This window comes from Schistocerca nitens, chromosome 11, assembly GCF_023898315.1.
Source record: "Schistocerca nitens isolate TAMUIC-IGC-003100 chromosome 11, iqSchNite1.1, whole genome shotgun sequence".
Classification (NCBI taxonomy): domain Eukaryota; kingdom Metazoa; phylum Arthropoda; class Insecta; order Orthoptera; family Acrididae; genus Schistocerca; species Schistocerca nitens.
This window is the reverse complement of record NC_064624.1, coordinates 16,722,913-16,748,398: the sequence shown is the minus strand read 5'-3', so window position 1 is coordinate 16,748,398 and position 25,486 is coordinate 16,722,913. Positions and strand designations below refer to the sequence as shown.

Here is a 25,486-nt window from a genome sequence, read left to right as displayed (position 1 = left end):
AATAGATCATTTAAGACCTCTATCAATGAAATGATAGCTACAGGGGGACAAATATCAGTAAAAAAATTGAAGTTCATGCGATATTATTACAAGAGCACTCAGAGCAACTTAAATACCTAGCCAAGAGATGTACAGTAGATATTACACACATTGATGATAAATTATGAGTGTATACGGCATCTGTCAGCGAATCTACTCAGGAACAAGTTGTCATGATGAGCTATGATTTAAGGAAATCATCAAGACCTAAGCCTGAACGTCCTGAGGGGGTCAGAAACCCACTAATTCTGAGTGAGTCCTATGTCTCTATCACTACATTTTCATATAATTGTCAACATAGTGATAGATGATCTTTTATATGGCAATAGAAACCAAATTTAATTTTGTGCAGCATCAAATAACAAAAAAAAGTTTCAAATTTATGTGTATTTTGTGTAATACCTCATCAATAATCCTGACAATATCAAAAACTGCACAATAAAAAAAAACTGGCAAAACAATCATTACTGATATGAGTCATCCATAATATGCTATACGTGCACACATGAAATAAATTATATATCAAAGAGAGTGAAACCTACATTTTGTGCAATCAAAACTAAGATAGTAATTTGGCCTAAAACCTGGAAAACTTAAAACTGATATGAAACCTATCTATAAGTTATTATGTTACAATATATTGACAAGAGTAATCAATTTCTGAAAAGGCAATTGGATAGGTAAAAAATCGACTTACCAAGTGGTGACAGGAGAGCACATACATAGAGTTAAGGAAATCTGAAAGCTGCTGGAGCCAGTGGCTCCACCTTCTGGCAGACAGGATGAAGGGGAAGCAAGACAGATGAAGATAAAGGACTGGTGAGGTTTAGGAAATTGGTAGAGTTTGGAAAACTCTGGATCAGGGGAGTCTTGCCAGATAGGATGAGGAGGAAAGACTTGACTGTTGGGGACTGCAGCAGATCAGATTTGAAAATGTGAGAGCTTAGAGGTGGAAGATAAATTACTATCTATGGCTAAAATTATTTGTTTGTGAAGTTTATTTATAAGCATTGTTTCAAAATGTAACTACAAAAGACATCATAACTTGGTCATTCAATAAGTAAAATCACAAGTGAAGCACATACAATCAATTAATTAACCATTGCAAAAATATATGCATACAATAACTAGTTCATCTATACCACAGCACATTGATTTATTCACAATTTTGATTCTTGTACTCATTACATCAACTTTGTGATTAGATTAACTAACATTCCAAATCTTAACTATTCTTATTATGAATAAAAGTATCATAAGAATGTCAATGAAACTTCATCAGAGATCAGAGGCAAGGATATACATCCAGTATTCTAAAAATTGCCTTTTCTCCAAAACTATCAGTTAAATTCATCTCTTTGAGAACTACAATACTTGCAATAGAAATTTCTATAGTTACATTTGAAAAAGCAACATTAATGACAATATTTCTGTAATTAACACATTATGAAGAAACACTGTGTTGCTTAGTGATGACTTTCTTGTGATTCATATTAATGCAAACAGTTTAAGGTGAACAGTTTAGTTGAACAATCATTTACTTGTGTAGTATTTCACTGTTACCACACATTTGTTAACACATTTCTTTTGTGTGTGTCATTCACAGAGTAAGTTGTAGAAGATCAGATTGCTTAACAGTAGTATATGAAGATGACAAGAAAAAATAGAAATATGATACTCTGAAATGCTATTGTAAAGTGTCATACATATTGTTAACAAGTGATAAATGTTAAGGCACATGAAATAATTCTGCAGGCTTATTGCATCGCTATTCAGAATTTGTTATTTTGGTTTTTTCCTATTTATTTTCACATCGCTGGCCTATTAGGTTTATCTAGTGCTTTGGAAAGGGACAGACTGTCTTGAGTAGATGTAGGAATATGATGATAACATATGTTTACACCTCAGAGAATAAAACAGATGGAGCCTGTAATAAGTCAGTGACTGGAATGTATACAACATATAAATAAGGACAGTGGAAGTAAGTGCAACTCAGAGACGAAGATGTTGCCATGGAAGAGGCAAGCCAAATCGAACCAGTTAGAAGAATTATGACAAAAAGGTATACTGAGGAGAAGTAAGATATCATTCTATTACTAACCATGCAAATGTGGTAATCTTTGAAACACTGCGTGAAAATTCACTGCTGATATCTCCGGAAAACTGAATGTTTCTTATATTATAATGCCGGAGTAGATTTCTTGAACATCTCAAAATTTATGATATTACAATGCCTTCTGATACGTCTTCCATTATACAGCAGATGGTTATCCATATTTGCAATGGTAAATGCGTTTCATGTATGTCAACATTTCTCACATTTTGCACATTTTATATACCAGTTTCATTGTGAACACACTGTTACACAAATAATTTACTAATCAGTTTACAGTTTCATTAATTAATACATATTTTCAGAGAAAATGTACAAATTACATTACATACACTTTTCAAGAAGCCAGCCATACACTTTTGGGGGACATAGAAATGTGGCCAAACATTCAAAAGTAATGCAACTATTAACAGCTTTTAATAATACTGTATGCCAATAATGAGCGGCACAGGATAATGAACACTGAAAATATTTATAAGCATTGACTCACTGTATCTTCAAAGCCAAGACATGCCATGGGGCAAATAAAGGAATCTTTGTTACTATAGACATAAATTTATTTCCATTTCATCAGTATACATTTTACTTAAATTGTACTGAAACAGTTAAACAAAAACACTTGTTCATTTTATGCTCAAACTTTATGAAATAATAAATAATTACAGATCTCCCTTATCAACAACAACAACAACAACAACAACAAAAACAACTATTTACAGCAACCTGCCTTGACAATTTGGCTCACCACATTTACAAATGATCTTTCTGTCTGGAACACTGTCCACATCATAACCATAGTTCCATGTCAGCTCTGTACTGGCTGGCACAAATGAATTGGTGAAGAAAGCCACCCATGGTAGTCGGAGATCGTGTGTATCCACAAAGACATTCTGGGTAAACATGTTTGGATTACACGAATGCTGCAACATGGATAATACACAGAGCCTTATTGAAAATGATTCACTTATGAAAAACTTCAACATTAATATTAATAGCATGATTATTACATTCAGCAAGAAGATAATGAACATTGGAAGCAGATACACATACAAATAACGGTGGTAGATTATCTTATGTTTTCATGGCAACACACTTACTAGCCCTTAGTGGCTTACTTCATACCTTTGTCTATGCAAACAGAAATACAGGACAAAATTGCTCTTCTCTAAACTTCCATGCCAAACACAAACCCTATAACATGCAACTTCATTTTACACATTCCTGTAAATTTTTACTTATTACTTATTTTTCTGAGGATACCCATCCTAACATTACCCTTAATATTCATTGTTAATATGTAAGAATAAATACACACAGTAAGAATAAAACTTGGACAATGTCTCATTGGCATCTCATAAAGCAGTCTTTCAGTCTTGTTTATAAAACTGTAACAGTAATTACTGTTATGTGTTCTCTCACGTTTAGGCTAAAATCAATACAAAAGTTATAACACAGAGTATATTAAAATTCAGTAGTTAAATACATGTTATCAAATTCTATACATGGCAATGCATCATTCAACTTTCTCAGAGATCCACAATTAGTGGTTGTAACTGATGAGAAGAAAAGTTGGCTACTTACATTGATAAATTGACTACTTACATTGATAAATCGACCTAAATTCCCACAGGTTTTAGCATCCAGGATATATCTTCCATTTCGGCCAAACAGAACTCTTGCAGACGGTGCCACAATTCTATACCTCTTGCCAGTTAACTTCCGAGAAATTGTGATTTGTTCTCTGTGTTTTGCTAATGAAGAACATATTATATTGCGATATTATAGCAAAAAAGTAAGCTATGTCTTTCAACTAATTACATTCTAAAAATATCAACAATTAACATTATTAACACAGCAATATGTTTTAGCTATGTTTTCTGCAGTATTCAAGCATGAAAGAGCTGTAGATCAAGTGTGTTCTACATACAAAGATAATTTCTTAGAGACTGTTCACTTTTTAGATATTGGTGGACATTTTATGAGAACTAACTATGAAGCGAAATCCTTAGTAAGTACAGTTTTTATATATTACACTTGCATTGAAGGGGAGGCAAAAAACTGATTATGATTACACAGTTCATAGAAAGAAATGAAGAGTTATATAGTATTTGTAGAAAACAATTTTGTTACATACTGCAGTAATCAACAATCTGAGAACAGCAGCATCATCATCATGAACAGTATAGAAAAATACCACATGGAAGTTTAAAATATGTCTGGTAAGGTAAACCAATAATCAAATAATCTTTTAAGGAGAAACAACAGAAAAAACAAAACATGCAAAAAATATAACCCCCTCAGGAAGCAGTAATTGTTACATTGCACAAGTTAATAGACAGCCTCTAGAATTCATTTATCAAAACATCAAGTACAGGAGTGGAAGGGGGGATGGGTCAGGAATGAATTCATATAGATGCTATTCAAATATACTGGATGATTATAATGAAACTTTCCCTACTTAACACATTGTAACACAGAAACTAATTACTGTACAAGGACCAAACTTAGTAGCATTAATGTCAAGGACATGGGAAAGAGAGGTAATGCAGAACGAATTCAAGTGAAACACTTTTAATGTGCTGCTGTGGTACATCATACCATTACATGATGATACCATCAGTGCACAAAAGGGACTCAATATGGCACCCATCAACGTCCAGAAGAGTCTGAAAGTGCAGGATTGCATTCTGCACAGCAGAACAATGCATGTCCATAGGTATGATGGCTACGTCTCTTGATATGCTGTGCTTCAGGTCTGCACATGTGTGAATGTTACCCTGGTAAAGCCTGTCTTTCAGGTAGAAATCACAGAGAGTAAGATCAGGTGATTGTGCCGTCCAAGCATTTGGAAATGATCAGCTGATAATTTGATCATTTCCATACATGTTTCAGAGAAAAAGGTGAACTTCTTGAGTGATGTGTGGTGGGGCCCCCATCTTACATGAAAACTATCGAGTTCAATGTGTCTGTCTTCTGTAGGGTGGGTATAACATTCTGGTGAGCATATGGCTGTAATGCTGACCAGTGACACTGCACATCTCTGATCCTTGAGTGTCAACTTATTCAAAAAAGAATGGGTCAATGATGAATGTAGCTGTGAAGCCACATCATATGGTGACACAGTCACCATACAGAGAAACTTCATGCACAGTGACTCCACATTCGGCAATTCTGTGAGTTCACCTCACCCACCAGAGAAAAATGAGCTTCGTCTGTCCATAGGATGGTCAACTTCAATTCTTGTGAGAAAGTGGAGAGTGAGGTAAACATGTCTTTGTACATCCTGTGGTGCAAACTGCTGTATGATATGGATATTATACAGATACCATTTGAGAATGGTTCGAAGCACCTTCTGTACAGTGGACCACAGAATGTTTAGCAGTCGTGACACAGCACGTGCACTACCTGACAATCATGAATTCTGTGCAGTGTTGTCTGCCATAGCAACAGTGACTTCATCAACCACCTGTGGCACAACCGGTCACTGTGCTCTCCCTGGAGCAACACCCAGTTCTCCAGTTCATTGAAACTACTTCATCATGCTCTGCACAGCAGGTAGAGAAAAAGGACTCTTCTGTAATCCTTTCAGCTAGCGATGTTCTCGAAGTGCAGCAGAAGCATTACTGTTGGTTCGATAGTAGAGCTTCACTAACAACACCCTGCTCCTTTTGTCCAAGCTCATGTTGACACATCAAGAAGTGCTCTGCGACTGGTCAGGTGTGTGAGACTATGAATCATGATGATTTATCACGGCACATCGTGGCCATAGTTGGAACTGGACAGTGGGACTGTAACACACAGAAATCATGCACCCCATACTCCAAATCATTAATGCTAACTAGTTTGGTACTTGTACAGTAATTAGTTTCTGTGTTATAATGTGTAAAACAGGAATGAATATATTTGCTTGGAGTGTAGCATTGCAAAGAAGTGAAGTGTGAACAATAGACAACTCAGACAAAAACAGAAAAGATGATTTTGAAATGTAGTGCTACAGAATACTGTTGAAGATTATATGGGAAGACTGAATAACAAATGAAGTGTTACTGAATCAAATTTAGGAAAAAGAAATTTATGGCAAAAGCTGACTAAAAGAAATGATTCATTTGGCAGTACCTTGTGAGGCATCAAGGAATTGTAAATGTATTGACGGTTTGTGTGTGTATGTGTGTGTGTGTATGAGCAGAGTTTGTAATTATTTACAAGTATACACACTGTTGAGAGCTCTATGTAAGGTTTCCATGGAATTTTATTTGTTGATTGTTTTTCTAACTGCAGGTAAGTTTTTAATGTGTTTGATTTACAAGTCACACACACACAGCTTAATATATTTTCTGCAATGAAACTCAGTTAATAGCAAAGGCACTGGAGGAAGCGAAAATGGTGAAAAATGAGCTTTAGATGGTGCTCTAGTACCGGTCTCTGCCATGTTACACACACTACAATAATCATACACCAGACAATGCATGATGAAGCTCTAGGGTATAGCACTACATCAGAGTGATAATGAAAGTTCTTGTGTGAATATGAACAATTGAAGTTATCTATATAATGCTAGTCTGCCATGGACAAAAATGTTTATGATTTATACAATGTGGTGACAACAAATATGAGAATGAAGAAAACCTGGACAGGATAACAGAAATTTTTAAAAATGTATGAGTATATATTCTTTCGACACTGGTGGTAAAACTGCAGTGCAGATGACAGATGCACATATTCAGTGGTATGTTAGCTTGGGCCTGCAATATCCAATTTTGAGAGGTGATTTGCAGAAGGAAAACCTTTACAGTGGCACTAGACTATTATGTGGGAACACTGAGGTTGCCCTACAGCAGCTGCAAGTAACGTGGAAATGACTGTTTTATAGGTGATGATCAACAATTAAACTTAATGACAATGTTGTGACCAATAATTCACAAGTTTCACGCACTTTTAACAATGACTTTTTAAATGAAGCAGCAAATATAGGATTAAATGGTTCAGTTGAAGAAACAAGAGAATATACTAAAACGTCATTCCACAAAATTTTAAACTACTAGAAGTAGTACCAACACCCTTCACTGAAATTAATACAGTTATCAAAACTATAAAACATGAAGATCATGTGAAGTTTATGGAACTTCAAAAAGAATTCTGAAAAGTTGTTGCAACTCAGTCCTTCCTGTACCTCAGGCATAGGTGACCTATAGAACTGATATAATTAAATTTTTCTCAAGACATTTGAGACTCATCCTAGTCTACAATAATGATGGAAGATGAAGAATTCAATTAAAATTTGTGCCGTGGCCAAGACTTGAATCTGGATCTCTTTGCTTATTAGGCAGGAATGCTAGCCATTACAACACCACATCTTCAGCTTATTTATTCAGATTGTGTCACTATAGTAGATAAAGATGAGACTCAAATGACTTAAGGAAAATTTAATTATATCAGATCTATAGATCACCTATGCCTGAGGTACAGGCAGGATTTTCCCATTACCCAATGCTGGGGTGATATTCAAATCTAAGAAGGGAAACTAAGCTGGATATGTGAATTGAAATCTGTATTATGGAGGGCATTGGGCAAGTGTAATCCATGCAGGAATTTTAGCTATAGTGTTGTGATGGTATAATTGCTAACATTCCTGCCTAGTAAGGAAGGAGACCTGCTTTCAAGTCCCGGCCATGGCAAAATTTTAATTCATTTCTTAAGCTTCCATAATTATCATATGCAAAGATGAGACTCAAATGACTCAAAAATAATTTAATTATATCAGATGAATAAATATATTTTCACATATGTGCAGAGAAACAATGCATACTAAATATCAATTGGGCCAAATGCTATGGGCCTTATAAGCTATTCACACAAGCATGGGTAGACGGTTTATGTGCATAGTCCATGGAGCTCTGTAGTTTCAAAGGAGGTAATTGCCTGTATGTTGATTGTTGTATTGTTGGTATTCATATTAGTTTGTTGTTTTGTGGTATTTACTAACTAATTGTAACTCCATTAAATGTAACTATGATGGGGGCTACAAGCTCTATGAAATAAAAAAAATAAAAAAAATTAAAATAAAAAAAATAAAAAAGTATCTGGATATTTTTCCAATCAGAAGGAAAGCAAGGCCAATGAAACCATAGCAAGGAAGAAGAAAATGGGAAATACACATTATATAGTTGAGAGAGAGAGATCTGCTGTTAGTAAGTTTACTTGCACTGATCAGCAAATTGCCTAAGACTACACACAACCCACTCCAAGAGCTATCAGCCATTAAACTAAAGTTGAGTCAGCGTAAATTGATCCCTGACAGTTTCAGTGGGCTGGACATGGCAGCTTTGTGCACCTAACTAAACCAATACTGTAATCCAATTTTGTACCTGTCTCTATGGCAGTGCCACACAGTTGTCACAGCTTTATAGATTACTCTTCTTCTTGTCAGCAGCCACTTGTGCTTCACTTCTGAAAGATGGCAACAGCACTGTGAGCTGTCAGAGATCTTCGCCATCTTAACTTTATGTCAAAATCACAAAGAGAATACCTTAGCTCTGACTTACACATCAGTTATTTGAACACAGCTTTCAAGAAAAAACATACAAGTTCTCTTTTGGCCTACTATTACTACACTGTATTTAAGAATGATTTTCTGAACTTGTCCTTCAAGAAACATAGAACGAGCATGTGTAAGCTATTTGATTGTTTCTAGTCCTAAATCATACTTCAAATCACAATGAGTTCAGAAGCTAAAAGAAACCTGGAACTGCACTTATTCAAACACAAATGAAGAAGAGAAGTGATGCTTCCCAATAACTAGGTAGTGATGTATGCTGTATCTCTATTGACTTAGAGCAAGTACCATATGTGCCTACTCTAACACACAGTGAGAAGTTTCACAGAAGTTTTCTATAAAACTCAACAGAAGACAGATTTCTTGCCTCCACTTCTATAGTAACATAACTGATATCAGGCACTCACAAATGTATATATGGGGGGAGTCTGTCACTGAAAGAGGAGGCAATGAAACAGTCTCTTGCCTTTTATCTGTATTGAATGTTGGAGTCACTACAAGGAAGCAATTGACTATCTGGAGTGTTGAGTGGATGGGTCAGAATAGTAAGTAGAATGCTAGTATAGTCTGTAAACTCAAGAGCGAGCAGCGCTTTTGGTGGGGGAAGTGACCTTTCCTGGAAGAACCCTGCCACTGGCCTACAAGGCAACCCAAAATCAGTTGCCTGTTACCTATCTAGCGGTGTAGTTCGGCATGCAGTGATATACGTCGTTTCTGTTCGTGGGATCTTAGTTGCCAATCTCAGTCAGCTGACTTTGTGTACTCACTGATATACTTCAGTATCCGGAAGTGATGGATAATCGCCCTGCATTGCAAGAAAATGTGCAGAATACGAAGGAGATATTTGCACAGAATGAGCGTTCGATCGTCTCTAACATTATTACAGCTTGTGTTAAGGAGGCTACACAAAAAGAACTGTTGGCTAAAATTACCAGTCCCAATCAAAGGGCTGCAGTTTATGCAAACGTCAGCCTCACCAAAATAGGACGCATAAGGAAGGAACGCAAAAATAAGGCACATGGTTTACTGGAATCGTCGTGAAGAAAAACTAATAATTTAAGGAGGAAACCCATCGTTATAGACAGTTTCACAAAATCGGTCATTCGACAAACGATGAAGGACTTTTACATAAACCAAAAAATAATTCCCACATTACGGAAATTACTCAGTGGCGTGAAACAAAACATACATTTTCGTTGCAGAAAGATGTTTTACACAAGACATTGTGTGAAATGGGATTTACCTGGAAATACTTTTCAGACATGTTTATGAAGACAATGACAAAAAAAGCAGTGCGAATCGAACTACTACAACACACGTAATTATAAATTTCTGGTTACTTTTTAAACACTCTTAGTGTTGTAAGAATTGTTAGTTTTACTGCAGCCCTTCAAAGAAAACTTCTACCTTTTAGTAGAAACACAAAGTAAGAACAAGCCTTAAATTCTACAGACTGATTGCACTATATCTGGTTCGTCTTACATATAGAGGAACATACATTCATATGAATAGGCATTCGGTTCTATGTTTGTAATAGATTCCTGACTTCCGTTCTTATGTTAATATTATTTACTCTATAATGTTTTGTTTCAAAGAAGCTATCGTCTTTTGTTTTCCTTATACTCTTAACGCATTTGTCTAAAAATAAACGCAGACAGGAAGTATCTGTATATGGCATCATCACAGATTTAAAGCGCACGCCGTGGCAGGGACTGTACTACGTTGTGGAACAGCCTGTAGAAGTGCCCTGTGACGTAGCAGGGTAGGCAGAGTGGGGACTTGCGCGCTCGCTCTTCAGTTTACCGACAGACTATAATTATTCTAGTGTATGTTGTGTCTCATGAGCTGTTTTAATCTGTTCAACATTATTTTTTTTTTATCACAGGTCACAGTTGTCTCTTATGTGACCAAGACTTTGGTATTATAAAGAAACATGAGAGATTACAAAGATATACCTGATGGCTTATGTGGTGTCATCACATCCACAAAACTTCCCAAGCCTTTTCAAGGAGTTAAAATGGAAGCCAATAATTACTCTAACATTAAAGTGGTAGCTGATGAACTGCTTTACTTGAAGCACACTGAGATCACTAAACTTGTGGCAATAAGGATAGAAGCTGAAAAACCTGTAGTATTATGTATCAAGAAAACATTCAGTAAACTTGAGCCATGGTCAAAGTGAACATTATGAGATGTACAAAGACTATTCAAGACACCATGGGCAAAGAGATCAAGGGAGGTATTGATGTCATCTTCAGGATAACACAAGGAAAATAGACTTACTGGCTTTGTAGATTATCTGCCAGGCAAAAACAACTTGAGTTTTATGGAAAACTTTGAACTTAATTTGGTGTATTGATTTTTGGTCTAAAATTTCATAAGACAAATATGTATTGTAACAAAAAAATAAAGTGTGTGTTATAACTGAAGATTTTATATTATTTTAAACAACATAGTTGCAAGAGATAATCTATGAAACTTAGTCCTTTCAACGAAATTACTTTTAATATTGTCATAAAGTAAATTGCTTGCTGGTTTTAATGACTTTTGATGATAATTTCCTTTGAATAGCTACATATTTATTTGTTTAGTTATTTGTTTTTTTGCTGTCCATATGACAAACAGTTTTCATGTACTGTCATGGATTTTAGTTCACATATACAAAGATTTAGTTAACATATGTAAGTGCACACATTTATATAAATAGTGAAGGTGAGAAAATATTAATTTTTGCTGCAAAAAAACAAACTAATGCTATATACACTGTTTTACAGAGAGACATTACAACTTAAAATATAAATGCATACATTGATATACTGTGTTGAAGATCAGATATTATCATTTTTGTGTCACAAAAGCAAACTAACACTATATACACTGATTTACAAAAGAATGCTACAACTGGAAGTCGTCTTCTGAATTACAGCTTTTCTCTATTAATAAATGATTAAGTCTGTTGTAAAAGATGGTTCCTATTGTATGTGGGCTAGATAGAGTCTGAAGCATTTGTTTTTTATTTGCAATTCTCTGAAAGCTTTTCCTTCCCAGTGTATTGTACCTATGTACATTACTGTTTGTAACATTATATTCTGGATTTTGTTTCATAAACATTATTGCCTGCATGATGTATATAGAGTAGATGTTTAGTATTTTATATTTTCTAAATATTTCCCGACAAGGCTCATTCCTGTTTACCTTAGCTACCACTCTTACTGTCCTTTTCTTTTTTCTTTTTTTCCCCCATCCCGTATCTCAATACCATATTGAAGATGTGGATGTATCACTCCAAAGTATATTTGTCACCAGCTATCATGGTCTAGGAAGGCTGAGACCCTTTTCAGTAGGTACACATTTGTACTGATTTTCTTACAAATGTGCTCTCTATGTTCTTCCATGACAACTATACCCAAAATTTGTGTGTGTTTGTGTAGCTAAGGAACAATAGAGGTATAACACAGTAATATTTGTGTTCTGGTTATAGCTAAGCATAAATTGTATAGTCATGGTCTTCTCTTTAGTTATGAGTAGCTTATCTGCAGTAAGATAATCACATTTGATTTCATTACAGTTTGTAGTAGTTTGCATATTACAGCTCCAGTTGACCGATGGTATGTCATTAGCACAGCTTACAACCTTGCAGTTTCACAGTTCAATTAAATTATTAATGTACACAGGAAACAGAATGTACTTCCTTGGTCACACCACATTGAAGTATCTCGTGGGTTGATTTGATTGCTACTAAATGTTCATTCCTTTTATATGTTACCTTGACACACTATTTCCTGTCTTTCAGATAGGAGGTAAGTGGTTTTAAGGTTACCCCTCTCATCCCATATGCTTCTAATTTATGCAATAGAATTCTATGATTCACAGTATCAAAGGCTTTACTCATATCCAGGAAGGGCCTGTTACCTTGTCTCCTTTATGTAGCTTGTTTAGTATTTGGCTGCCAAGCTGGGGAAGAATGCCAATGTGCACTCTGTATGCATACAAGGTGGAGTCATTCCAGACATGGAAAAGATCCTTATGGATGCCATGAAGAGCACAGGGTGCAGCCAACTGCAGGTGGTGCCTCATGCCAGTACCAATGATATGTGTCACTTTGAATTGGAAGAGATTCTCTCTGGCTTCTAGTGGCTAACAGAAGTGGTAAAGGCTGCCAGTCTTGCTTGCTAGATGGATGCAGAGTCGATCATTTGCAGCATAGTCAACAGGACTGATGCAGACCATGGTATGCTGCCAAGTGGAGGGTCTGAATAAGAAGCTCAGACAGTTCTGTGACCAGGTAGGCTGCAGTTCCTCAACTTGCGCCATAGGGTGGTTGCATTTTGGGTTCCACTAAGTAAGTCAGGAGTCCACTACACATAGAAGGCAACTACACAGGTAGCAGGGGCCGTGTCGCATCAACTGGGCAGCTTTTTAAGTTAGAGGATCTCGGCAAAACACAAAAATGTCTTCAGTCACAAAGGGTGCAGATCAACCATAGGAAGACTGTAGATAGAAACCATCAGTGTAACAACTGTAAATTGTCATAGCTGGGTTGGAAAAGTACCAGAGCTCCAAGTGCTAATAAAAAATGTAAATGTCATGTGATCAGGGTCCCCTGTCAGGTAGACCATCCACCGGGCACAAGTCTTTTGATTTGACGCCATTTCGGTGACTTGCGCTTCAATGATGGTGATTAGGACAACACAACACCCAGTCCCTTGGTGGAGAAAATCACCGACCGAGCTGGGAATTGAACCCACGCTCTTAGGATTGACATTCTGTCGCACTGACCACTCATACCGGGGGTGGACCAAGAGCTAATAGAAACCACTGATGCTCAAAGAGATAAGTTCAGCCAAAGTGTTTGCAGAGAACCTAATAGTGTTCCAAAAGGATAGTTTGAACACAGTTGGTGGTGGTGCATTTGTTGCTATTAGAAGTACTGTATCTTATTGCAAAATGGAAGCAGATAGTTCCTGCGAGTTAGTATGGGCAGATGTCATTCTTGGCAACCGGAATAGAATAATAATTGGATCCTTCTACCAACCTTCCAACTCAGATGATTCAATTGCTGAAAGGTTCAAAGAAAACTTGAATTTCATACATGTACCTGTCTCATACAGTTTTATAGTGTAACCCCCTCAAATTCTCCAAAAATAAATGAAAAATTTATTTATTTATGTATACTCCCTTAGCACAAAAAATGGTTTCAGAATACTGTTGCAAAAACAATGGCATAAGCATGCCAAATTTAAACGAACACAAAATTTCCAAGACTGGCAATCTTTTACAGAAGCTCAAAATTTAGTGTAGACATCAATGTGAGATGCTTATAATAGTTTCCATAATGAAACTTTATCTTGAAACCTGGCAGAAAACCCGAAGAGACCCTGGTGGTATGTAAAGTATACTAGTGACAAGACACAGTCAGTGCCTACTCTGCACAATAGCAATGGAAATACTACCCACATCAGTGCTGCAAATGGAGAGTTATTAAACACAGCCTTTGGAAATTTCTTCACCAAAGAAGACAATGTAAATATTCCAGAATTCGAATCAAGAACAGCTGTCAACCTGAGTAACTTAGAAGCAAATATTGTCAGAGTAGTGAAGCAGTTTAAGTTGGTTAGTAAAAGCAAGTCTTCTGGCCCAGACTGTATACCAATTAGGTTCCTTTCAGAGTATGCTGTTGCATTAGCTCCATACTTAATAATCAAATACAACCACTTGCTCAACGAAAGATTTGTACCAATAGATTAGAAAGTTGCACAAGTCACACAAATATTCAAGAAAACTAGTAGGAGTAATCTACTATTACAGGCTCCTATCATATGCAGCAGGATTCTGGAACATATTTTGTGTTTGAACATTATGAATTAGCTTGAAGAGAATGGTTTATTGACACACAGTCGACACAGATTTAGTAAAAACATCGTTCTTGTGAAACACAAGTAGCTCTTTACACACATGAACTGTTGAATGCTATTGACAAGGGATTTCAGACTGATTCTATATTCCTAGATTTCCAAAAGGCTTTTTACACTGTATCACACATGTGGTTTGGAATGAAATTGTGTGCTTATGGAATATCATCTCAGTTATGTGACTGGATTAGTGCTTTCCTGTCAGAGAGGTCACAGTTAATAGTAACTGATAGAAAGTCATCAGGTAAAACAGAAGTGATATCAAGTGTTCCCCAAGGTCTTGTTATGGGATCTGTGTCATCCCTTATATATAAAACTGATTTAGGAGACAATCTGAGCAGCCAGCTTATGTTGTTTGCAGATAATGCTGTTGTTCATCGACAAGTAATGTCATCATAAGACTGAAACAAATTGCAAAACGATTTAGAAAAGATATCTGAATGGTATGAAAATTGGCGATTGACCCTAAATAATGGAAAGTGTGACGCCATCCACATGAGTGTTAAAAGGAATCAATTAAACTTTGATTACAAGATAAATCAGTCTAATCTAAAGGCCATAAATTCAACTAAATACCTAGGAAATACAATTACAAACAATTTAAATTGGAAAGAACCCACAGAAAATGTTGTGGGGAAGGCAAACCACAGACTGCATTTTATTGGCAAAACACTTAGAAAACATAACAAATCCATTAAGAGACTGCCTACACTATGCTTGTTTGTCCTCTTCTGGAGTATTGCTCCATGGTCTGGGAACCTTCCCAGGTAGGATTAACAGAGTACATTGAGAAAGTTGAAAGAAGAGCAACATGTTTTGTATTATTGAGAAATAGGGAAGAGAATGTCATACATATGATAAAGGATTTGGAAGAGACACAATTAAGGCAAAGGCATTTTTCATTGCAGTGGAATCTTTTCACAAAATTCCAATCACCAACGTTCTCCTCTGAATCCAAAAATATATTGTTGACATTGATCTACATAGGGAGAAATGAGCATCATAATAAAAGGAAAGATATAGGTGTTCATTTTTCTACGCGCTGTTAGAGAACAGAATAACAGAGAATTATTGTGAAGGTGGTTTGATGAACCCTATGCCAGGCACTTATGTTTGATTTTCAGAGCATTAACATAGATGTAGATGTAGATTTCTACTGATGTTACAGTAGATCTTCCTTTCGTAAAACCATGTTTTAGATTGTTAAATATATTATATTTGATGAAATGTGCCTCAAATTGATTTAAAATATTACTTTCTCTAGTAATTTCCCCAAGCTCTGAAGTTAATGATATTGGTCTATAATTTTTCATGTCAGTTTCTATTCCCTTCTTATACACCAGTAGGATTTCAGTGATTTTCCAAAAATCATGGAATTCTCCATGACAGAGGGAGATATTTATTAGATGTTTCAGAAGCTTCACTAATCCTCATCTGCATTCCTATAGCAGCTCCCAACCACAAGACATTTTAGCTTGAAATTTTGAAATGACTCTTAGGACATCCCTCTCAGCAATGCTATGGATGAAAAAATGTATAGTGTGTCATTTACAAACAACATGCATAAAATGACTAACCAAACAGTTTTTCTGGAATAGCTAGATTTCTCATTTTTGATACCTAGCACTTTTGCTAATTCAAAGCTTCAAACATGTTTTGAGAAAAAATTGTGGGGCATTATTTACTGAATGGGGCTCATTCATAAGATGAGAGTTTGACAACTATATTTTGTACAGTAAGTGATCTCAGAGATCCAAGTTTGATATTGCATCATGGCATTTTTGTGCAACCTAACTGCATTACGGCACCACAGAAATACATATCAAACATGGTACATGAATATAAGACTGTTTAATGTATTGGAGCTGCAGAGAAGTGGGATGGCCAAGTGAATACATTGCATTGATTTATATCATAGCCACTCACCAAATTACTTGCATATTGGAGAGCAATCAGTGTTAAAATAAGATGGATCTGTAAAGAATATAACGTACAGCATTATCCAATGGTCATGGAGAAAATTCAAGGTGAGAAGGTACATTAAACAGCATAATGGGGACCTTATGTCATAAGATGCTGCATATTGTGACCTTAAATGGTTGCTTTTTAAACTCAGCAAGTTCCCACAGACCCTCTCTTTCATGTAGAGGCATTCGATAACTTGGAAAATGTGATGTCTTGTCTACTATGTGTGGATAAAAAATCAATGGTGATGTGTGCTTCTGATGTATGAGTTTAAATTTATGTAACTGTTAACATGGCTAAAGTTCAAACCTTACTATTGTTGTGGAAAAAGACTAATATGGCCATACCATTTTCACAGACTGGAGCACCAACATGGTACACTATACACATTTCCAAGGAGCTCCAAGATACAACAGACTCTACAGATATGGTTTCCAGCAATGGAATATACACTTCTGAGTGTTCAATCTGACTGATGATTGTGCCTTCCACACAAGGTTTATCTGGTGACCAAGTACCTACAATTAGTGGATTTGTGCATCTAGAACTGCCATCTTGTTTCCTCAACAGACTTGTAAACAATTAAATATGAATGGGAGAAACTAGATAAGTCTGTTTCAATGCTGCTCCATGTGCACGGGGCCCACAAGCATCCGTTAGTTTGCCCTTACACAGTCGGAGATACTATAGGCTACCCATTATGTATTACTAGCACAATGCATTCTGTGCACATGTGAGCCACTTGGCCATCCCTGCCTGAGAGTACTCAGCCAGGACAGTGTCATCATACAGGCTACCTAGGTGCACCATCAGTTGTTTACCCACCCGTGCTTATCTGGGCCTGCAGGCATCCGCCTGTCCATAATTGGGTACTTAAGCTGAAAGACTCTGGATTAGGATGTAACACAATCATTTTATACCCAGAGGATGCTTGTTCAACAACTGGAGGCTTTAACATAAGCCATGCTGGCTGACATGATGTACAGTACAGGGAAACATTGTATAACCTGTATTGTCATTAGGGACATGACGTGACGCACTTACATTCTTTGTGTCACTGACAGAGGGACATCATGCATGTTTAGTATTATTTATGGCCCACAGCCAATTTTTCAATATGCTTGTCAAGTTCCAAAATGTTGCCAGTTGTCTTTTAACACAAGCATTACAGCCAGGCCTCACTGTTTGCAGTTTTTTAAGATCTCTGAACTTATGGGCACAAGTGTACTATGGTTGAGCTATGGAACATCTGCTCTCATAGGGTCAAAGGGCATGGTATGAGGAAAGTACCTTGTGCACATATAAAATATCAGTAACAAAGTCCTTGTGGCAAACGTCAGCACCTCACTGGTCCTGTGGTTAACCTGCCAGTGTAAACAGTATAAGCTATAGTGTTGGCTTCAATTAACATGCCTACAAACTGCTGTGACTTCTCTCAAGTAGTAAGCACTGACTTCTCTTGTGTATGAATTATACAATGGAGGAGCTAGTACAGAAATGAATTAACTAAGTCATGACAAAAATATGAGCTTTTTGTTATAGTTGACACCCTTCTCTCAGGAGAGCCATTATTTTTAAAAGGAGTATTTTTATGAGTTCTATTCTGGTCATACTCTATACACTGTAATGACTATTTAGCTAGAACATATTATGAAAACTACTAATTCTTTGCATTTTTCAAAAAGTTTGCCTTTGAAAACAAATATTCTCTCTTATTCTGCTCCTTTGTTTGTGACTCATCATGTTAAAAAATAATTTTGGCAATCATTTATCTCCAATTAAAATGATGGTGCTTTTTAATATTTTACCAATATATTTATTTTTACTCTTAAATATTGTATGACCTATATCGACCATTCCCACAATAGGTTGAAACAATCTCTGAAACTGTTTCTTGCCTGAATCAGTATTTAGTACTTAATCTTTCAACTTTTTAACTACTTTACCACAATTCTCTTTGCATAGAGCATGCTTGTTATAAAGCACTGAATGATGTGAAAAAATAATACCTTCTTTCATAACTTTTCTTGTTAGGATTTTAGAGATGTGCTTTCCAGATTCAATACCTTAATTTACTGCATTATATGCTTTTAGCTTAAGTGCTTATTATATAGTATCTGCAGAATTACTTACAGTTCTTCCTTTTGCCACAGTCCTCCTCTAATTCACTTTCATATGGATTCTCCTCATAGTTTTCCTTTACTTCTTCTGCATCTTCTATGTAATTCAAGTCTGCTTGATATTCATCACCAGCTTCTTTTGCCAACTAGACAAACACAACTTTTGTAAAGAAGTATACTGCAGTAACTGTACACTAAACTATGAGAACATTCTCTGTTCATTGTGGCAAAAAACTTAACTCCCAAAGACAACACATTAGATCACTGTCACCATAGTAGAAATGGGTACAGGGCCTATTGTAACAAGAAATGAGTGCAATCTGAAAAGTTTTCAGCTTGACAGTGAGAGATGATCAAAGACAACTTTTTTCTAACATAGTACCTTTTCAGGTTAATCCATTTTGTACAAAGTTTTACCACATGTGCACATGTGTGATGAGGATACTTTAAGGTCTATGAAATACCCACCTATGGCAGAAATAACTCTTCACTTGGGACTATATTTTTCCTGGGCAGAAATTTCTGTATGTGTGTGAATAAGTTGATGTTAGAGGGTGTCAGATTTGGTAATCAGGATGTATGTTGCAATAAATTGAACTTCAAATACTTTCATAATTGCAGAGTATTACAGTACAGCCATATGAACAAAATATATTGAACATAAATGTTTTAAAAAGTAGCACAAATAAAACTACCCCTGAAAAAAAATTGATGTTTGACATTTAGCATTGTGTTACAAGCACAAACACAAGGAAAGCAAAAGCTCACAGGAATCAATGCCATCTCTGTGTTGAGTGAACAACAAATGGTAAATACTATGCTTAGAAGATAAACTAAAGGTAGATGTAGGTGTGGATCGTGATAACCATTTCATCATCAACTATGGCCAGAAAATGGTTCACTGAAGTGCCAAAACTGGTAGCTACACAATAAATAACATCATAAGAACTGCTATAGGCATTTCATTTTCTTACAATTCAGTCTTTGATGCTTTATATATATATATATATATATATATATATATATATATATATATATATATATATATATATATATATATATATATATATATATATATATATATATATATATATGTGGAAACATTCCACGTGGGAAAAATATATCTAAAAACAAAGATGATGTGACTTACCGAACGAAAGCGCTGGCAGGTCGATAGACACACAAACAAACACAAACACACACACAAAATTCAAGCTTTCGTAACAAACTGTTGCCTCATCAGGAAAGAGGGAAAGACGAAAGGATGTGGGTTTTAAGGGAGAGGGTAAGGAGTCATTCCAATCCCGGGAGCGGAAAGACTTACCTTTGGGGAAAAAAGGACGGGTATACACTCGCACACACACACTCATATGAAATATCATGCATGATAACAGAGAATGAGTGGCTGCCATCCTAAAACACACAGAGTATTTAGTATGGCAGAAAAAGTTTCAAGATTCACAGCATGGTTTTTAATGGCTTGAAGATCACAAAGCTGTTGGCATTCATTGTGAAATTTGTGCTCTTTATGGGTCAAATGTGATGAGTAAACATCTTGTGTGTCACTGTTGCCATTTGCTTTAGAGTGGTAGTGTAAATGTTCATGATGATAGCAAAGTGCCTTTCCTTCTATAGTCAATAATAAACTGATACGGAAAATTGACAAAGAGTCTTGTATTCTGACATTTCATGGTATCTCAACTCTCTGAAGATTTCTCTGTTTTAAATAAAATAACACTAGTCTAAGTTCGGTGTTCTTTGTGTTCCAAAACTTTGATCTGAAAATCACAAAATTCAAGAGATGACTGCCTCTTTGTACTTTGCCTTTTGTTACAAAGTGGGAGGATAATCTGTACAGTACATAAGTGTGCCTGGTGATGCACCATGGCTTTCTATGCTAATGTAGAGATAAAACAGAAGTCAATGATGTGGAGTCATATACCACATGACCAAAAAATTAAAAAAACAAAAAAACAAAAAACATGCCAAATTCAGCCAGACCAATTAAGGTTGTAATTATTGGGTTGTTAAAAAAGTCTTGTTTGTGTGTTTTACGGAATGTGGGAAACAATAAATTATAATGTACACTGTGATGCAGAAAACTGAGGAGAGTCATTCAAAACAAGTGTCACAGTTCTTTCATGACTGGTGTCATGTTTTATACAGAAATGCTCACAACACACTGCCCAGCAAACAACAGAATTAGCATGTCATTACTAGTACAACTTTTTGTACATCTGACTTACAGTCTTGACATGGCTCCAAATGCTTTTCACTTCTCTAAGCACACAGATATTTATTTATTTATTTATTTATTTTATTTATCCATTTGTTGACAATAAGTGATTTGGCTCCCAGTGCTATCACTCTAGTTAAGAAACTCAACAAGGGCTCTTAGCAACCTCAAGTGGCAGTATTTTATAAAGAGGGAATTTGCCAACTAGTTAAGATGTAGGATACATGCTTAAACATGAACAGTGATTCTGTAGAGAAGTGATACTATTTTCTAGTTCTAAGATTTTTCTAATAAATTTGCCTTAAGTATTCAAGTGCTACTTTTTACTGTCTAAAGTCCACTACTTTTCAAATAGTCTTTGAATCATTTCCACAAGGCAAACTGTTAAGAATATCCAGGTATCACAACAGAAGGTAACAGTGTACAATATTCCTTTGAATAACTGACAAAAGAAGATCTGTGAGCTACCAAAGATTTAAAGTTTGTAAGTATCTCAAGTAAGTAGGTGTTTTAAATTCTGCATGGACATATGGCTAAGAGGGAGCTTTGGCTACTGGGTCTATAGCCTATAAAATTTAAGGAGTTACTTCATTGAGGCAAACAGAGTACTGCTACATTATTCTGTTTAATTCCCACTTTCCTCCATAAACAAGGCCCTTTTCACTGCTTCCCCTGTTTCTTTCTTTAACTATTTTTAACACACTCATGTCTTCAGACTTTTCCAACCTTTTTTTCCACGCACACACATATACACATGACTTACTTATACATGCTCACTGTAGTGAACCCAAACTACCAAGAGTTTAGTTTTAAGTGTAACTGACCTGATAGCCACACAAATTGGCATGTCATTTCTGTGATTCAGAGAGGTGTGCCAGCCCTGCACTGAATCCACCCAGTAGATTAACAAAGAGCTGGAGTGACAGCCATCCTGGATATGGAATTAGGCAGTTTCCCACATCTGATTAGGTGGCTTGTACTACATTCTTACATGATTTTCAAACATTTAAAAACTTTCTCAAATTTTCACATGGGATAACATTGGAAACAGACATACAGGATACACGAATTCCCTCTCATTTCATCTGGGAGAGGAGGGGTTAGCAGGAAAGGCATCTGACAGGATAGTCAGGCTGTGTTTACAAGGACATGAACATGAAAATACAATGTACAGGGTGGTTTACTCCTCATACGTAGCTCATTTACTTTCTTTTTTGTGAAAACAGCTTCAAGTGGGATGCAAAGTGGCATATTGTTGCTATATAAAAAGTATTTACTCTAGACTGAAGTGTGATACAATTCTTCTTCCAGCAAAACAGTTTTGACATATTGGCTGCATTTCATATGCAGTAACATAAAGTACACAAAATGTAAAGTATATAATCACCACACTTTTCACTGGAAACTGTCCAAGTTACATGTGGTAGGCCTTTTTAATTTCAAACATTTGTAACACACTCTCTCTCTCTCTCTCTCTCTCTCTCTCTCTCTCTCTCTTTCTACTCGGTCCACAATATGTTTTAGATTAGAGTTGAAAGTGATACCAATCCATACTTGAGAGCAAATTACTTACAGTGTCTCCCACTTCTTCTGGAAGTACAAGCCCAGCATATAAACAGATGAAACTGCCTTTTGGTGTGTCATGAAGAGTCCGTATTCCCCATCCACGGTTAGGAGTCATGAAAACCTGAATCTTACACTTCATGGGAAGTTGAACCAGCCTGTTAAGGCAAGTTGATGAGCACTTACATCTGAAAATAATAATGACAATAATATTAATGATGGAATAATGAACAATAAGATATTGTTACTGAAAGAACTGAATATCCAATGACTAAAAGATGGGGACTGAGGAGACAGTTTAGAACAAAATGGAAAGAGGCACTTGCTAGTTTCAGTGGTTCTTGTTATCTAACTCTGCTTAATCCTTTCTTATGCAATAAAATGTTATTTAAACATAGTTAGCAAGAGAGAGACATTAAGAGTTAAATGTTTTGGTAAAGATAAAGCTTACTTCCAATGGTGCCTGTATGCAATTTGATGTGTCTTCTTTACTGTAAGTAGCAATCTGTGTTTTCCTACATTGTTGAATTCCTACCTGAACTTTCCATTGTTTAAAGCTTACTTCTTTTAGTTATAAAACATTCAGAAGTTCTCGCAGTTCTTACATATCGCATTCTTTTCAGGGTAACAAATGCACAAAATAGGAACACAATTTTCAAACTACAGGGAATAATAACCAGAAATAATTGTCAAGGTCACTATAAAGATCTTTTAAAAACATGGGGGCATTTAACTGCACAATGTGAATATATTTACCAGCAGTTGTACACACTGGTAATTACTGCTCAAACAGCGCTATCCATTTACCAAGAAAGAATAAATATGTAACTCAAGACACCATTTTCTACTAAGGAATAAATCTGTACAATAAATTATCAAAGGAGATCAAAGAAATTACTAAGACAGACTTATTTTAAAAGGCAGTTAAAAGCACCCATTAAATTACGTAGTTAATATCCGTTAAATTAATTAGGTAACACTTTCACATGTGTTTGATAAAAAATGTGATGCAAATAGTTAATAATAATGATAATAAAACATCAAACATTCCACATAACACTTTCCTCCTATATTTCTTCTTTTCTTTTCTGGAAAAACTTACTCCCAAAGGTATGCCATGAATAATACTAACACATTATCCTCTCTCTGAGCTCAATATGGCACTCATTATAGAGGGATACTCACTCAGTTTTTTTAGCTAGCAAATGAGGAATTGGAGTACACAAAATGGTCACATAGTGTGTGTAGTATTATGAGACAACGTGTGTCTAGTGTCTGTAGTTAGCACGAATGAGAAATAAATGGAAAATGTTTATGGACAGTATTGCATTAGCCTTCTTCATTATTAAGTAACTTATTTGCAGACCAGTACTGTACACCAGGGATAAACCAAATGAGTTAATACTGCTTTAAACAGAGTGGTCTTATATTCAAGAGGGTAGAGGTCATCATCCAACCATCCTGATTTAGATCTTCCATTGTTTTCCCAAATTATTTAAGCAAATGATGGAGATGGTTCCTACCATAAGGCCATGGTGAAATACCTATTCCATCCCTGTCATACTACACCTGTAAGTCTGTAAAAGTCTGCAAAAATGAATTTCTTTATTTTTGTTCTTCTTAAATTATAATACCAAGACATGTGCAATATTCTTGTAAAAGGGATGTACAGATGTCTACTACTACTACTACTACTACTACTACTACTACTACTACCACCACCACCACCACCACCACCACCACCACCAGACTTTCATATTCCCCGGTAATGCCAAATGAATACTAAATGAATCAATTAGGCTGTTTACACAATAATAGGTATTACAGATGCAATATGGGTGGTTGTGATAATGGTGATGAATGGACGTATACTCATGTGTTGAGGTGCACTTATGTGCACTTTCTGTGCTCAAGCAAAATAATGATATCTTCACACTTTTATGAAACTTTTGATTAACAAAACTACTTAAAATGCCACTTGAAAGTAAGTTCCTTGAAGCCTATGATAAAAATCATCAGTCAAACTGATACGACGCCATCAGCAGCAATAAAGGTAACACAGAAACAGATATCAAGTATTATTGCAATTTCCCATAATCATATACTTATATTATTTATCAATGTTGTTTCTTTTGTACACAATATCTCACTTATTACTTAATCAAAATTAATGGCTGAAACACCATTTTCAAGATTTTGTTCGCCACTAATTATCAAAAATACTCAAATACACTCCTGGAAATGGAAAAAAGAACACATTGACACCGGTGTGTCAGACCCACCATACTTGCTCCGGACACTGCGAGAGGGCTGTACAAGCAATGATCACATGCACGGCACAGCGGACACACCAGGAACCGTGGTGTTGGCCGTCGAATGGCGCTAGCTGCGCAGCATTTGTGTACCACCGCCGTCAGTGTCAGCCAGTTTGCCGTGGCATACGGAGCTCCATCGCAGTCCTTAACACTGGTAGCATGCCGCGACAGCGTGGACGTGAACCGTATGTGCAGTTGACGGACTTTGAGCGAGGGCGTATAGTGGGCATGCGGGAGGCCGGGTGGACGTACCGCCGAATTGCTCAACACGTGGGGCGTGAGGTCTCCACAGTACATCGATGTTGTCGCCAGTGGTCGGCGGAAGGTGCACGTGCCCGTCGACCTGGGACCGGACCGCAGCGACGCACGGATGCACGCCAAGACCGTAGGATCCTACGCAGTGCCGTAGGGGACCGCACCGCCACTTCCCAGCAAATTAGGGACACTGTTGCTCCTGGGGTATCGGTGAGGACCATTCGCAACCGTCTCCATGAAGCTGGGCTACGGTCCCGCACACCGTTAGGCCGTCTTCCGCTCACGCCCCAACATCGTGCAGCCCGCCTCCAGTGGTGTCACGACAGGCGTGAATGGAGGGACGAATGGAGACATGTCGTCTTCAGCGATGAGAGTCGCTTCTGCCTTGGTGCCAATGATGGTCGTATGCGTGTTT

At 36.5% G+C, this 25,486-nt stretch overlaps 1 protein-coding gene across 1 annotated transcript in view; it reads right to left on the bottom strand.

Moving 5' to 3' along the window:
• Positions 1 to 2,756: 2,756 nt before the first annotated feature.
• Positions 2,757 to 25,486, bottom strand: part of LOC126213288 (histone-lysine N-methyltransferase eggless-like) — a 328,640-nt gene continuing 305,910 nt past the window's right edge. The window contains exons 20-23 of the mRNA XM_049940954.1: positions 22,512 to 22,689; positions 18,716 to 18,848; positions 3,755 to 3,903; positions 2,757 to 3,072 (exon numbers count right to left, since the gene is read on the bottom strand). Of these exons, the coding sequence (XP_049796911.1) occupies positions 2,866 to 3,072; positions 3,755 to 3,903; positions 18,716 to 18,848; positions 22,512 to 22,689 (667 nt within the window). The 3' untranslated portion in view covers positions 2,757 to 2,865. The remainder of the gene's footprint in view (positions 3,073 to 3,754; positions 3,904 to 18,715; positions 18,849 to 22,511; positions 22,690 to 25,486) is intronic.